Genomic DNA, 15,598 nt, shown 5'->3' with positions numbered 1-15,598 from the left:
AATGCACATTGGGATTTTTTTGCTGAAAAGAACTTAAGAACAGCTCAGTATTATTACATGTTCTATTTCATCATTAATATTATTTATGAATATTTGGCCTTATCTTGTCCTGGTATGTTTTATGTCTATGGTCTTAATTGCATTTATTTCCAATTTAGTACCAACTTGTATTTTAATAAAAATGTAGATAAGATCCCAAACTATAGTTCCAGTCCTTCATGCAACTTTATTTTTACAAGGTGGATGATTTACTGTTTTTTTTAAAGATTTTATTTATTTATTTATTCATGAGAGACACAGAGAGAAGGCAGAGACATAGGGAGAGGGAGACGAAGAAGCAGACTCCTCACAGGGAGCCTGATGTGGGACTCAATCCCGAACTCCGGGATCACACCCTGAGCCAAAGGCAGACGCTTAACCTCTGAGCCACCCAGGAATCCCAATTTTACCTGTTTCAATATGCTGCCCATGAAATAGATATTAAGATATTTAGTAAATAGTATTTGTTCACCCTATATTAAGTCAAGCTCAAGCATTTTTCAAGGCATTTAAGTTTTATTTCTTCCTTTTTTCACTCATATTTTATTTTGTTAGAAGCTTTCTGATGAAATTTTTCATTATGAGATGCTTGGTCCATTTCAGATGGTCGATGTGAATATTTCAAATATTTCTGAAAGAAAAGATATTAACTAGATGAAATGCCTATTGCCACTTTAATGTCAGGAGGCCCTCAACTGCCTTCAGTCTCAAATGGGGGTCCATGTTACAGAGTCCAGGGATTGCTCTTCAGAGTCCTGGCTCAGTCACCTTTTAGCTGTGTGGCCCCGAGGAGGTGCTTCACTGTTTGAGCCTTCCTTGCGAACTATCAAACATTGAAGGGGTCAGCCTCGAACAATCTTTAAGTTCTTTTGCCATTATAGCATCCAGTCCTTTGAGATGGAACCACTGAGGCTGACCCTACATTTTGGTCTGTATGTCTCTACGGAAACCCCACATTGGGTCTCTATAGAGATCGTATCTATTGAAGAACTTTGTCTTCTAGGGCATACAATTTTTTTACCTTTCTGCTCAAAATTTTAAAATAATCTTCCTTTTAACTGCAGATCACTTAGCACTTGGCACATATTAGATATTTCAATTAATGTTTCAATTTAAGGGTCATAGGCTGAGCAGGATATGTCCACTGGGCCAAGGAGTTTTCTATGAAGCCCATTACTGAGGAAATTGGAAGGATACATTTCCGATTTCACGCTTAAGTGGGTAGAGTTTGTTTTATTTATTTATTTAGTTAGTTTTAGATTTAGTACTAATGGATATACTTCATCTATAGCCTGTGAGTATATATAGAATATCTGCTTCTGGGAGGTATCAATACCAGGAATTTGATTTAAACCATCTGAAACTGCAAGGATCTCTGTAAACTATTGAAGGTACTTGTGAGAAAATGCATTTGTTAGGGATTGCAATGTGATACTAACATGAAACTGAAAATCTACTCCATTCTGGTCCTCATGAAGCAAATGACCAAGGGCACCAAATTTCCAGTCTGGAAAATTCCATTAGAAAGATGTCCAGATAGTTTTCAGCCACTCATCTTGATTACTATTGCTGATGATCAGTTTCTCTCTGATTTTATAAAGTAGACTTATTTGTACAACAGTCTAATCCCATGCTTTGTTTTGACTGTATCGGGGTACATAGATCAGTCTGCAGACCACATGAATTTGATGTATTTCTCTCAGTGATACCTCCTTGTCTTCTGGCAAGGCAAATTTTAAAGAGAAACTTTTCTACAAAACTTTTTTTGAAAAAAATCAACTATTGTTTTTGAGTTTTCTCCCAAATCTATGAAGACATTTATGGTAGAGTTCAGGTTTTTATTTATTTTTTTATTAGTTGTTCATGTTGAGTTTGATGTGATTTTATTCAAGTCTCCAGAGTTAAGAACAGACAACTGACTGATCTCAGAAGAGGAAGCATGTAAAAATTTTACATGCTTACCTGATCGCTTACTTATCGTGGAATCTTTAGATTCATTTCACTCAGAATATTTTGCATAAAATGAATCCAAATGTTCATAGGACTTTTTAAGACAGTGTTATTCAAAGTACTAGTCCACAGTGAAATAAAGAGCTTGTCCAGAATATGAATCAGTGCATCGCTTCCTTCATTAAGACAATCTTGCTCCTGGAAAAAAAGTTGCCTTAATGCCATTCAGACAGCCAGACCAAAGGTCCCAGTGCCTGGCTCCTAGCTATGCTATTACAAGACAGGATCAATAGCAATCCAGTGTTTCTGCAGCTTAGGCAAGTTACTGAACTTCTCTGTGCCGCTGGTCCTGACAATGATGGCACTGGTAGGGTAGAGAGGGAGAGTGTAAGCTGGGAGATCAATGGATAAGAGGGGTCACCAGCAATGAGGGGACAGAATGGCAGAGACTTAAAATAGATACTTTGAGATAGCTGGGTCTCTGGCAAGAGAAAGCAAGAGTGGTCAGAAATCAGGCACATGGGCCCTGAAGTTCCTGGGGAAACACTGGAGGATGGCCTCCACTGGATGTCATGGGGGTCCTCAGGACATAGTCAAGATTTTATTTGAGTCAAGGAGGCTGAGGGAAGCTTAAGGAGAGGTTGCAGACATAGGGAACTGGTGGGTGAAACTAGGCAGGAGGGGCCCACAGGAGGATCTATAAAGGAGGTGAAGGGTATGGGCATTAGCTCAGCCTGAGGCATTTATGAGTGGTGTTGGAGTAGGAGATTGGACAAAGAAGGATGCCCTGAGATAGCTTTGAGGACTTCCTGTGGTGATGGAGGGAATCAGGAGATGAGGCAGGTGCTGAGAAGCCCCGACACTCTCTTGGAGGAGATTGGGAAGAAATTCTTGGCTTAGTGATGGGGGAGCTTCAGGTCAGTTGTTCCCTGACCTCTAACAATTGGGCTGCTTTATTGCCTACATACTTGATAAGATGGCTGCCATTACCCGAAATGATATGATTAAACAGTATTCATCTGTGGTTGCTATTACCATTTGGTACCCTTTTTCAACAAATATTTGTATAGCACCAACTATTTGCGAAACCCCATAAGGCCCTGTCAGAATCGCAAATACAAGCACAAAATTGTTCCCTCTGTTTCTGAGTGGCTTCTAGTCTTATAAAACAGAATTGCTGTTGCAAAGGAAGCCATTGGCAAAAGACTGCCATTCATATAATCTATTAGGCCCCTAACCAACAAAGCAAATGAATGCAAAATTGCCCGTTTCTGAGAGAAAAGAGGCACTTGGTGCTTTCAAGTTCAGCATACTAAAACTGGTCCCATCAATTTTAGTTTTGAAGGTGATGGAATTGGGGCTTTATCCATAGCTTTATATACTTCAACTTATTTTCCACCAACTTCTTCTTCTATTTGGAAAACTAAAAAAGAAGAAGAAAAGTATAAATTAAAAACAAAAAAAAAAGTTAAATATTTACCTCGATTTGGTGAGAATGTGAAGTAAATCAAGTGGCAGTTTAATTCCCAATGAACATGTGACAACCATGGAGTTAAATATTAGATTTAAATATGGCAGCTAACTCTCTGCAAGAATTACATTTGTCTCTTTATATGGGCACTCTACCTAATGAACACATTTCTCTTCTCTTAAATTCAGCCGTTGCTACTGGAGCATGAGAAATTAATATACATTCTTATATTCATTAATATTGTTGCTCATAAAAGACCTTTTGATTTTTATCACCCTGAGTTCCCAGAGGCCCATGGAAGCTGTCTTAGCTACAAACCACATAAATTATCAGGGGTAAAATCCTATTAAAGCAAAACCTTAATCACCACTTGCAGTTTATATGAAATTGTATCTAAAAAGAAACTGTAGTGCATATCCATCAACATAGAATGAATAAATAAATGGTGGTATAGTCCTTTCTCAGAATATTATAAAGTAGTAAAAGCAATGGAATTACTACTACACACATACAAGGTAACTCAATGTAACTCAATCTCAAGGACATTGTCGAGTGAAAAATGCAAGATGTGGAAGAAAACACCTAGTACGATTCCATTTATGCAGCAAAGCCAAACAATATCTCATTAAGGATATATCATTAGTAGGAAACCTATAGAAGAAATGATTAACACTAAATTTAGGCTAGTAATTATCCCCAGAAGAGACTGGGGAAAAGTGGATACCATCAAGAAAGAACGTGATGGCATAATGGTGCTTCCACCCTGTAAGTGATAGTGTTTCTTGAATGGTATAGTAGGTTTATGGGCTTTCATTTTATTACTCTTATTTAAACTACAGAACAATACTTTGCATCGTCTTTTGTTTTCACAATGCAGTTCACATTCAAGAAAAAAAAAAGTCTTTTGGGAAGCCTGGGTGGCTCAGTGGTTGAGCATCTGCCTTTGGCTCAGGGTGTGATCCCAGGGTCCTGGGATCGAGTCCCGCATTGGGCTCCCCTTGGGGAGCCTGCTTCTCCCTCTGCCTGTGTCTCTGCCTTTTTCTGTGTCTCTCATGAATAAATAAATAAATAATCTTTTTTTTTTTTTAAAGACTTTTAAAGATCACTAAATTAAACCATGGTAAATCTTCCCTGGGCTCAGCACCGGAGGCATTACACAAGATCATAGGAGATAGATAGGGTTGCTCTTAGCTTCAGGGAGTTTACAGACGTGAAATAATTGGGAGATAAGCCAGAATTCAACTAAGCAGAAGTCATCACATAATATGAATTCAGAGAAAGAGGTCTTTGGTGGTCAAATTTGTCTTGGAAACTCTTAGGAAGTGAGAATTTGAACTGGCCTTTGAAGGGTGAACTAAACAGGAAGCTGGGAGAGCATGTTTACTTTTTACTCGATTCTTTATATATTTCTATTTCTCTTGCCATGTGTAACACAATTTACTGTTGTAAAGAAACTTTGTGATGTGAAAGAAAAAAAACACGTACTCTGGATTCAGACAGACCTGAATTCAAATTTCAACTCTTCCGTTCCCACACTGAGAATCACTGAAAGTTCTGCAGACTCAGTTTACCTACTTATAAAATATGGAGAGGGGTGCTTCCCAGGGCTGTGGGAGCAAAATCAGAGAACATTGTTAGCTGCATGTTCTAGGCTCCAGAGGGCTTCCCAATCTAATACTGCCACTCAGGATGAGGGGTCCAGAAAAGAACGGTGGCCGATCACCTGGTAGAGCCCCTGTGCAGAGGCAGCATCTGAAGGTCAGGCGAAGAGGCACAGGCTCCCCCTGCAGCTCTGTCCTCCACAGTCTCCTTTTGGGCTTCACGGAGGGGAGCCAAGTGGAGCATTGCTCCTTGCAGCTGATGGGCTTCCAGAGAGCCTTGGCCGCCTCCTGCGTTGTTCCTTAGGAAGGCATACAGTTGAGCTGATGTGGAACAGCTCCACTCTAGACTAGAGGGGGAAATTAGTCTCTCTCCCTGCGACGTACCTATTCTCGTCTCTTCTTGGCTTTGGAAAGCCAAGACTAGGATACAATCTTAGAAAGGGTTGGGGAAGCCAGCCATAGCATGGTCTAGACATTTCTGGAATGAGAGGACAAAGCCTTAATTAGCAATGCCCACATTTTAGCTCTTCCCTTTTATTTCCCCTGAGCCTCCCTTCCCCAGAAGCCTGAGGCATCTTCTCAAGGAATTTGGGATTCCTGGCTCTATCTCTGCCTTTCCCCTTGAAACACACAATGAGTGGCTGCACCAGTTCACATTCCCACCAACAGTGCAAGAGGGCTCCCTTTTCTCCACATCCTCTCCAACATTTGTGGTTTCCTGCCTTGTTAATGTTCCTCAAAGAGTTAAAAATAGACCTGCCCTACGACCCAGCAATTGCACTGCTGGGGATTTATCCCAAAGATACAGATGCAATGAGACGCCGGGACACCTGCACCCCGATGTTTATAGCAGCAATGTCCACAATAGCCAAACTGTGGAAGGAGCCTCGGTGTCCATCGAAAGATGAATGGATAAAGAAGATGTGGTTTATGTATACAATGGAATATTACTCAGCCATTAGGAAATGACAAATACCCACCATTTGCTTCAACGTGGATGGAACTGGAGGGTATTATGCTGAGTGAAATAAGACAATCCGAGAAGGACAAACATTATTTGGTCTCATTCATTTGGGGAATATAAATAATAGTGAAAGGAAATAGAGGGGAAGGGAGAAGAAATGGGTAGGAAATATCAGAAAGGGAGACAGAACATGGAAGACTAACTCTGGGAAATGAACTAGGGGTGGTGGAAGGGGAGGAGGGCGGGGGGTGGGGGTGGCTGGTTGGCGGGCACTGATGGGGGCACTTGACGGGATGAGCACTGGGTAGGTATTCTGTATGTTGGCAAACTGAATACCAATAAAAAATAAATTTATTATTTAAAAAAATAATAATAAATAAATAAATAAATAAATAAATAAAGGTGAACATTAAAAAAAAAAAAGAAACACACAATGAACGAGTATATGAAAGCATCTGGTTTGTGAGAGGCCTGTTGTTAATGTCTATCCTTTCTCATGTCTCTCCTCTTCTAATCTGGAAAGTTCATTAATGACATTCTGTAGCCAAAAGAGAGGTCACTACTTCTGCTCTAGCAAAAATAATAATTGAGCTCTGGAAAGCACACCATTTGGGGTGGACAGCGAGGATGGATAGCAAGCCTCTCCTTTGGTTTGCTGCTATGTAGGGGAGAACCCCAGGAGGCAGATCCCTGACTCCCACCCTCTACCTTCACCTCTGAGTGCCTCAATTCCAATTTCCATTTTGTCTTTGTTTTACAGTTGTTCAGCACATCAAGAGACATAACATTGTTCTGAAAAGGGAGCTAGGCGAAGGAGCCTTTGGAAAAGTTTTCCTAGCTGAATGCTATAACCTCTGTCCTGAGCAGGACAAGATCTTGGTGGCAGTGAAGGTAAGAGAACACTCCAGAATGTCTCATTATCTGTGGTCACGTTAACATGTGGAACTACGTTATTTCATGTTATATTTGGCCAATTCAGGAGCAAATCATGTCTGCTCTGGTGGATGTGTTTGAATTTCCTATAGCTAAGTGGACAATGGGAGGGTATTTGGGGATACATCTAACCGTTGGAGCTTTTTCTCAGGGGCAACCTATCAGTCTGTAGGCTGTGAATAGCTCTGGTCTACTCTTCCAAGTCAATGCTAACTGAATTCTGGATGGAGGTCTGTAGGGTCAAACAGAATTCAACCCGCTAAGTCTTAGAGACTCAGTCCATGTTGTTGGATTGCTTGGTGCTTAAGCCAAGCTCAGCTGCAACTTGTCCTCCATGGAGGCTCTAGAAGGGAGACTGGAGTTCACTTTCCCTCCAGGCCTCTTTTCTGTTGACATCTGCTATTACACCTTACCCTGTCCCTCCCAAGTATTCCCAGAGCCCCAGGATTTAATACAACTCAGGCATGATTCCATCCTGGGTTGGATGGCATCTTTTGTAGATTCCACCACCCTAGGAGACTCAAGGTTTTACTGAAATAAAGGAGGCTGAAAGTCCCTACTTCCAGCCACTTCATCCCAAAACTCAAAAAGGAGACCTGGGTTTTGATAACATAAACGTTACTGAAGGGGATAAAATTTCCACTGAGCTCTCTAAAACATAAGAATTAACAAAAATAGCACAAAAGACTTCAGCAGATCTTTTACATATGCATTGTCAAAACTAACAAAAAAACTCACAATGAACCCAACTCACCAAGGTATTGAATAATATATGTAAAGCACTTAAAAGAGGCATATATTTATAAAATGAATTAAGTGCCAAAGGAATATGGACTTGGCTAATACAATAAAATGTAACTTTTTTACTTAACAGAAGATGATTGGGTTTTATTTGTTTCTGCCAAACACAGAATGCTGATACCAGTGGTGTTTGTTTATTAGTTACAACCAGGACAACCTTTCATGTTTCAAAATCAGGTGTCTATTCCATTAGTGCTGTCCTTAGCTTTAAACTACTTTAGTCTCTACATAATAGGTAATTGAGGAGAGAGAAAATTCTTGAACTTACTCATCTTGTGGACTAAGCACAGTTTCTGTTAAAATTCATCCAGAGGACGAAAACAGTGCATTGACTCTTCTGATATCATCCAAAGTAGCCAACCTGAGTGGCATGGAAGCTCTTAGATTCTCACCAAAGTTTTCTAAAAGCCGCACTTTGGAGTGAATAAAGGACAGAACTTTCCAGGGAGGGTAAATGTCATATCAAGAAACATCATCTCCCTGAGCTAGGCAAATGGAAGGAGAGAGGCAGCCAGAGGAGAGGAGACAGGAAGGAGATGCTGGAAAGATGTGAGGTCAAGTGGGGTAAAAGGTGTAAAATAAGAATCCTGCTGTGACTCAGGGTGGTATTCCTGCTGTTGCAATTGCTTCCTCTTTTCTTTCATTTACCCAAAAAGTTTTTATGTTTTTAAGCACAAAATGTTCAGAACATTTGGTAATGTTCTATCTGTAATCTTTACTTTCCTCTGCCTCTTCCCCACTCCCCACCCTTTGGATAAATGGGACCAAAAGGTGCCTCTATTTTTGTAGCTTCATAGACTGATAAAATATGAAAGCTGGAATATGCTTAGGAAAGATCTGATCCTAACCTAGTCATGAGTTATATGCAAGGATGCTAAAGATCATGGATTCATGTTCTGGGTTCTTGTTTCCTCCCACTGATATTTGGAGACCACCCAGGGAGCTAAGTCAGGCCTTCACACTTGGAATTCAGATTTTGGGGGTCACAAGGTGAGAAGCTTCGAATGTGAGAAAATTCTGGAAGATGAGGGAATCCTAGATGACGGTGTAGGAGTAGCTGAGGGACCTCAGCCAGATAAGGAGGGAGATTCACCAAATTTCTTAATGGGTAGAACCTTTCATTTTAGTGTCATTCCATATTCTCTGCCTGCTTCGCTGCACTTCTCCAAAAGCAGAGGGTGTTGTGTGGCTAAATCCAGCGCACCCTCAACCCAAGGGTTACATTTCCTTCCCAACACATGCAAATACAGGGTTTCAGGGCTCGGGCTGGTAATGATGAAGATCAGCCATCACCAGAGGGGTGTAGCTGGTTGTCCTGCCCACAGCATGCCTCCACCTGGGCACATCTCCCACTGCTAATGTCAGTGAGGCTTCTCTCTGGTGTGAATCCAGTCCTAGCCCTAATCCCACCTTTGATCTGGACCCAGGACCTGGTCCTCATCAGCTTTCTGGCTTTGCCAAATAAGTTTGCAAATTAATGACCTATGATGAGTGCTTGTTAATCAACACCGCTAAAAGCAAAGAAACGAAAAATAATGAAACAAACATAAAATTGAATTTTCCCCTTTATCAGCTCCTGATTCCTTCTCTGCTAGTTCCTTCTTGTTGAAATTCAAATGAAACTATTATTCCAAGTTCAGGGGACAAAATTCCTGCAGCTTAAAAATTCAATCCAACCTCAAGGTCGCACACCTAAGATGTCTCATCTCCGTGACCTTGCATGCAAAGTCTTGTTGAAATCAGATGCTTTGCCTCTATTTGCCTGAATGACTTTTAGCTTCAGAGACGATGCCCATTTTAACTTCCTGGGATCCAGAGGCTGCAGCTACAGAAGAACGAGTCAGACCTTCCCCAGCTCCAGGATAAATGGATCAGAACAACACACAAACCTTTTACGGAACTGTTCTCTCCAGCCTGACCTGCTCATTTGTCAGGCTATGGGCTAGCCAACTGAAAGTATGTTCAAAGGCTCTCCCATGAGCCTGGGAGAAAAATGTCTATGGTTCAGTCCTAACCACAGTCCTTTACGCACAGTAGTGATTTTTTAAAGGAATGAGACAATTGGAATGCAGCTTCCGGGTCCCCCCTAGACCTCCAGCCTGTCACCTCTGATGAGTTGCTGCTGGAGCTCCTCTTCCATTGGAGGCACCAGGGATGTTTGACAGGCTTTCTGCCGGTTGCCTAGCAACCCCTGCAGCATTGATTATGCATCTAAGAAATAGCAGCTATTGTCCTCTTTCCCTCTCTAGAAGGAGCTGACTGGTTTGAAATCCAAGGCTTTGCATTCAGACCGACAGATGTCAGTTTCCTGTAAATCCTGGGGTCTCCTGCCCCAAATGATTTAAGAACTTGAGGGATCCACAAGACCGATTTAAGATGGCAGTGATCCTAAGGCATGTGTAGGGCACTGAAGAGCCCACAAGGGCTGAGCATGCCTCTCCCATTAGAGTATTTGCTTGTTCGGAACCAACCAGATTGACCTTTTCTTGATATTTTTTGGACGACCTTCGTTTTTTAGTGAAATGGATGCAACAACTATTTTTTCCCTTTACACTGAATTACAATTGAAGAACCCATAAAGAGGATGAGAAGCAGAGAAACCAGCCCTTGATCAGAATGAGTTACTTTACCTTTAAGTAGCTCATTTGCCAAGGAAAAGCTTCATGGTAGTTTCCCTGCATTAGCAGTGGGTGCGTTAGCTATTTTTGGCTCTATCCAACCTGCATTTCAATAGCTACGATGCCTACAACATTTTCTTGTACTATGAATGCACGCTGATTTTTGTTTTTTAAATATAGCCACAAGTGCGCTTGGTAGGATTCACGGCCTCTCCTCCCCCTCTCCACTAACTCAGGTGTATTTCTAGAAACATAAAATGTGGCATACAAGACAGACTTTAGAAATCATACAGAACCCGAGTCTCATGTTTTATAGATGAGAAATCCAAGACCCAGGGAAGTTGAGTGACTTCCTCGAGGTGTAAGTTAAAGCAAGCGAGAGGCACAGCATAGGAACTTTTGAGACTCGAAATGATGAGATCGGACCTCAGCAGGCACTACCTTCAGGATTTTTGCATTTCATGTTTCTGAGTATCTTCTTATTATGGAGGAAATAATGATGATTTTTCTTCACCAAGGGTTTTGGAAGAGTTGACTGATAGCCCGCTGGCACATTACCGTTCTACAGCCCCAAAGTAGTATCTAACATGTATTGCCACTCCTATGTCTGGAGAGCCCCCTACCTCGATCCACAGTTTCCCTTAATTCACCAGCCATCCACTCCAGTAGTTCTTCTATGGGGAGACTTTTCCTTGCCTACTCTCCCAGCTAGGTCAGACCTCCCTCTAATATCTATTAAGGTATCTGTACTTGTCCTTTCTAGCATTTGTCAAGATTGTTAATTCTCTATGTATCTGCGGGCTTATTTCATCAATGGTGTGATTGTGTGTCTCCTCCATTAGAGTGACATATTCTTGAGGGTGGGAACCATGCTTTTTAGCACATTGTCTAATATCTAGTAGCATGGAATAAATGCTTGTTGAATGAATGAAGGGGTGGATGGATGGACAGATAAACTGTGGAAAAAATAGCCTTCGAAATAGTGAAGAGTCCGCAGTTGGCATTTCTAGGTAACAAAATGATCTGATGAGCTACTGATTGTCATATAATTTTATAGCTGAGATAAACTGTAAAGAGGATATTTATATATATATATATAGAATATATATAGAATTATGTAATCTAATGAGAAATCACTTTAGAAATGATTAAACCACTATGCAGATATATAGAGCTATTAATTGATGTTCTTTAGCTTAACTCCTACATTTTGCCAGTGAGGAAATGGGAACCCAGAGAAGACGAATGACCTATCCAAGGTCACGTAGCTTGAAAAAGGAGGTCGCTCAATGTCAGACCTAGGATTAAAATTCAAGCCTCCCCATTACTCTGATGCTCATCATGCACCACATTTTTCTGTATATTTTTTTACTGGAGTTCGATTTGCCAACATATAGTATAACACCCAGTGCTCACTTTTATTTATTGAATTTTTCACATGTGCTTGTAAACCAGGTGAAGAAATTCAACACAATACCACTCACCAAGTAATGCAAAGGTATATGTTAGTTGTGTTCATTTGTATGGAAGAATGAGAGGCACTTTCATGTTTTCCTGAATGGAGATGCAATTCAAGGAAATAGGCTGAAATAAAGAAAACTGGATTCTGGAGTGAAAATAAGCAAACCGTCATACTCAGCTTTGATAAGAAGACTGGTAGAATGTTTATGGAAAACCTTACTCAAGCTGGTTTAAGCAGAAAAGGATATTTATTTGCTGAAGCTACTGGAAAACCTTGCTAGAGGCATCCAAGCTTCAGGTACTGCTGAATTCAGGAAATCAGTTCTCCTTCTATGTATCTCTTAGCTCTGCTTTCCTCTGTATTGACTGTATTCTCAGACAGGTTCTTCTCTTTCCACTGTGGTAAAGACTTGGCAGCAATGGCTCTGGACTTAGATCCTCCCATCCTAACAACCCTAAAGAGAGCTCCTTTTCTCCAACAATTACACAAGAGTCCTACTGGCCTGTCTTGAATTGGGTCACCAGGTCCTCTGACTCTCTGGATACTAGTCTACTAGTCTGAATATCCAGGCCTGGGGTGACCCCAGAAATGAGTTACATATCCCAAGAAATGGAAGATGGGAATCAGCTCTACACAATGCACAGAGACTGAATATGGGGGAATAAAGGTTCCCTGAAAGAATATTAGAGATTCCATCCCCGAAAAGAGTGAAGATCTGAGAAGGAAAAATAGAAGATGACCAACCCAAATCAAGTGTGCAGGACAGGGAGGCCTCACTGTGACTAGAACAACTGGGATCTAAAAGCTCTCGCTGGATCTGAGGTAGACCTTATGACTATGACTATGACTTCCTCATCCTCACAGTAGGAGACCTCAGAGATCGCCTTCTAGGCTTCCCTGTTGATGGAGTATAGCTATCTCTAGCTTCTGCTGCTTCCTAACACTCAACTCCTGCCTCCAGGCCAGCTGTTGCTTATGTAGTCTCTAGTCCTCTCACAAAGCCCGCTCAAGAAGGAAAAGACTGTGTGTTCAGTGAGTCTACTCTGCCTTCATGCCAGGCCATGTACATGGGGCCCAACCATCCAAGGTAGTCACATGGCACAGATGAGGCCATCTATGGAAGAAGAAGCAACTAGAGCCAATTGTCTCAGAAAATGGAGAGGGCAGAATAAGGGCTCAAAGAGAAAAGTTCATGCTCTCCCACTCTTGAACAGTGAGACCATCCATGGATGAGAAAGGGCATCAGGAGTTCATCAGTTCAAGAGCTCATGTGCTCTACCTAGGCACATTTATGTCTAAGACAGGTGGCTCTTTTCTTTTTTTTTCATTTTAGGTTTTTATTGTTTTGTTTTGGGGTGTGTGTGTGTGTGTGTTTGTGACCATATCTGTCTTCACATATTGATTAATTGTGAAGCTTCCCTCCCATTCCTCCCTTTTTCTGTGACCCCCCCCCCATGTACCCTGGTATGTGAAATCCTTACTCCCACAAAATGGAAATGGAAGATGACAAGATGAGTATATTTAAGAGAACATTTGTCAGTGCTGCCCTAAAAAAGGAGTTTGTATACCTTAACAAGACATAATGTTGCAGAAAGTGCTATCAACTCCATCTTTACAAGTCTCTAGGAATAGAAATTGTAGAACTTTAATAGTGGCTTATTAAAAGCCTTCATTGTCCTTATGATCCAGACGTTGTTTAATGGATTTCTATTGTACTTTAGTGTAAGCACACATGAGTGTGTGTGTGTGTGTGTGTGTGTGTGTACATATGTACTCATATATACTATAAGATGGAGAATGACGTCTTCCTGGTGAGGACCCCTCCTAAACTTGAGTCAGGTAGGCTCCAATATCCCTCCCTCAATATCCCCTTTCCAGGAACTTCAACTTTTAACCTTTGATGGAAGATCTGTTTTTTGTCTTGTTAAGTTGTCTTATTAACCTTATTTTCTGGCTTATCTCCAATTCATCCCCATCATGTCAGAAATGCTAAATCCAAAACAGTGCATGTCACTGGAATGAGGACTCATCTGGTATTAAATACAACTGGAGGCTTCATTTCACACTTCTGTTTCTCTGGAACCTGTGCCTTGCAGTAGCTACGCTGCTTTTTAATTGACTTTAGCATGATAACCCAACTCCCGATTGAGTCCCTGCCTACCATGATCCATCAGCAACTTTAGTGAAATCGGCTCTGATTTTTAATTGTATTTAAGGCCAGGATATATATTGCAGCTGTCCCTACTGGAGGACAACTTCTGATTTATTCCTTTGAGTCAATATCTCTCTAATACAACTGTTGCTATGAATTAGTTTCTTGTCTTCCAAAGACTTAGTGTTTGTGATATGCAACTTGTATAATATGCACAGCCATAGATTTCACCACCCAAATTATTGCAAGCATTTTAAAGCATGTGAATTAGGACTTAGCCTGTGTTTCCCATTGGATGGTCGACTTGTTAGATTCTGAACTGTAAGAGTCAGTGTGGCTGTGAAAATAAAGATAGCAGCAATCAACACCCTGGCTATGAATCTTGTATTTGAAGCTGTCACTTGGTACATAATTAAAGTCCTTGCAAAGGCCAGTTACATATGATCAAGTTAATATACACAGAGTGTTGGTTTCCAACATGCAATGAGCACTATGTGTGATCAATTTCATTAGTTTTTACATTTGTCGGGATACAGTAAAGCCACCTAATGCATCTTACTTAATTTTTAAGATCTTCTTTCTATCAAGCTCTATCTCTGAATTTATTATGATATAGTCTTCCAAAGTTCACTTTTGTAAGAATTTGATAAAAGCTTCCTCTATCATTCTTTAGAGAAGACCTATAAGTTGGAAGAATCACATAGCATTGTGACTGCAGCTTACTCTAAATTGTTACCTGTGAAACCTTATAAGAAGGGTGTCTGCCTTAATCCTATTTCAGCTTAGTATTGTTTTTCAATACTAAAGACATGTTGGCCCATTGATAGCCTATTGAGATGGCTCTTATAGAACAGTGCTGTCCAATAGAAGTACAATGTGAGCCACAAATGCAAGCCACATTCGTATTTTTAAATTTCTCAGTATGTACATTAAAAACATAAAAAGAAACAGACAAAGCTGGCTGTATTCATCTATTTTATTTGACTTGACATATCTAAAATATCATTTTAACACATTGCTAATATAAAAATATTAATGAGATATTTTATTCACTGCGAGTTTTTGAAATCTGGTGTGTGTTTTATACCTACAGCACATCTCAGTTTGGATTAGCCAGATTTCAAATGACCACCAGCCACATGTGGCTATTGGCTACCATATTGAACAGTGTAAGAGTCAACAGTCTCCATTAGTGACAGATCTTGACTCAATCATCCTGACCCAGAAGAACTTAGGCATATTGACAGACATCCTCATGTGTATTAGTCATTTCCTATGGGGGTTTTCTCACTGCCCTCCGTATTTTAAGCACAGCAATGAGCATTAGGCCTGATGAGGTCTTAACCATAATGATCTCTTCTTTTCCTATCCTTCACTTTAACTTTGTTTCTATGATGTTAAAAATTATAGGAGAAAAATATGAGCTCAGTGTTTAAAAAAAGGACACAATCTCTGTTTTACCTTGTGTCTCCCAAACCACCTGTACTTTGAAAGCATGATCATTTGTCATATCCTACAGCATCCAATCACACCAATGATTTCTAGTAAGCTCTCTAGCCTCTCCTACTAGCTTCCTATTAGTTAGCCTTAATATTTCATGGAAGCAT

General features: G+C 40.6%; 1 protein-coding gene across 8 annotated transcripts in view; it reads left to right on the top strand.

Annotated features, from left to right (window-relative positions):
* NTRK2 (neurotrophic receptor tyrosine kinase 2) overlaps nucleotides 1-15,598 on the top strand; it is a 327,804-nt gene that overhangs the window by 239,480 nt on the left and 72,726 nt on the right. For all 8 annotated transcript variants that reach the window (XM_077905028.1, XM_077905040.1, XM_077905042.1 and 5 more), the window contains one exon: nucleotides 6,786-6,916. In XM_077905028.1, the coding sequence (XP_077761154.1) occupies nucleotides 6,786-6,916 (131 nt within the window). The remainder of the gene's footprint in view (nucleotides 1-6,785; nucleotides 6,917-15,598) is intronic.

Source organism: Canis aureus, chromosome 1 (assembly GCF_053574225.1).
Source record: "Canis aureus isolate CA01 chromosome 1, VMU_Caureus_v.1.0, whole genome shotgun sequence".
NCBI lineage: Eukaryota > Metazoa > Chordata > Mammalia > Carnivora > Canidae > Canis > Canis aureus.
The sequence above is the reverse complement of the archived record's forward strand: the minus strand, read 5'-3'. Positions and strand labels throughout refer to the sequence as shown.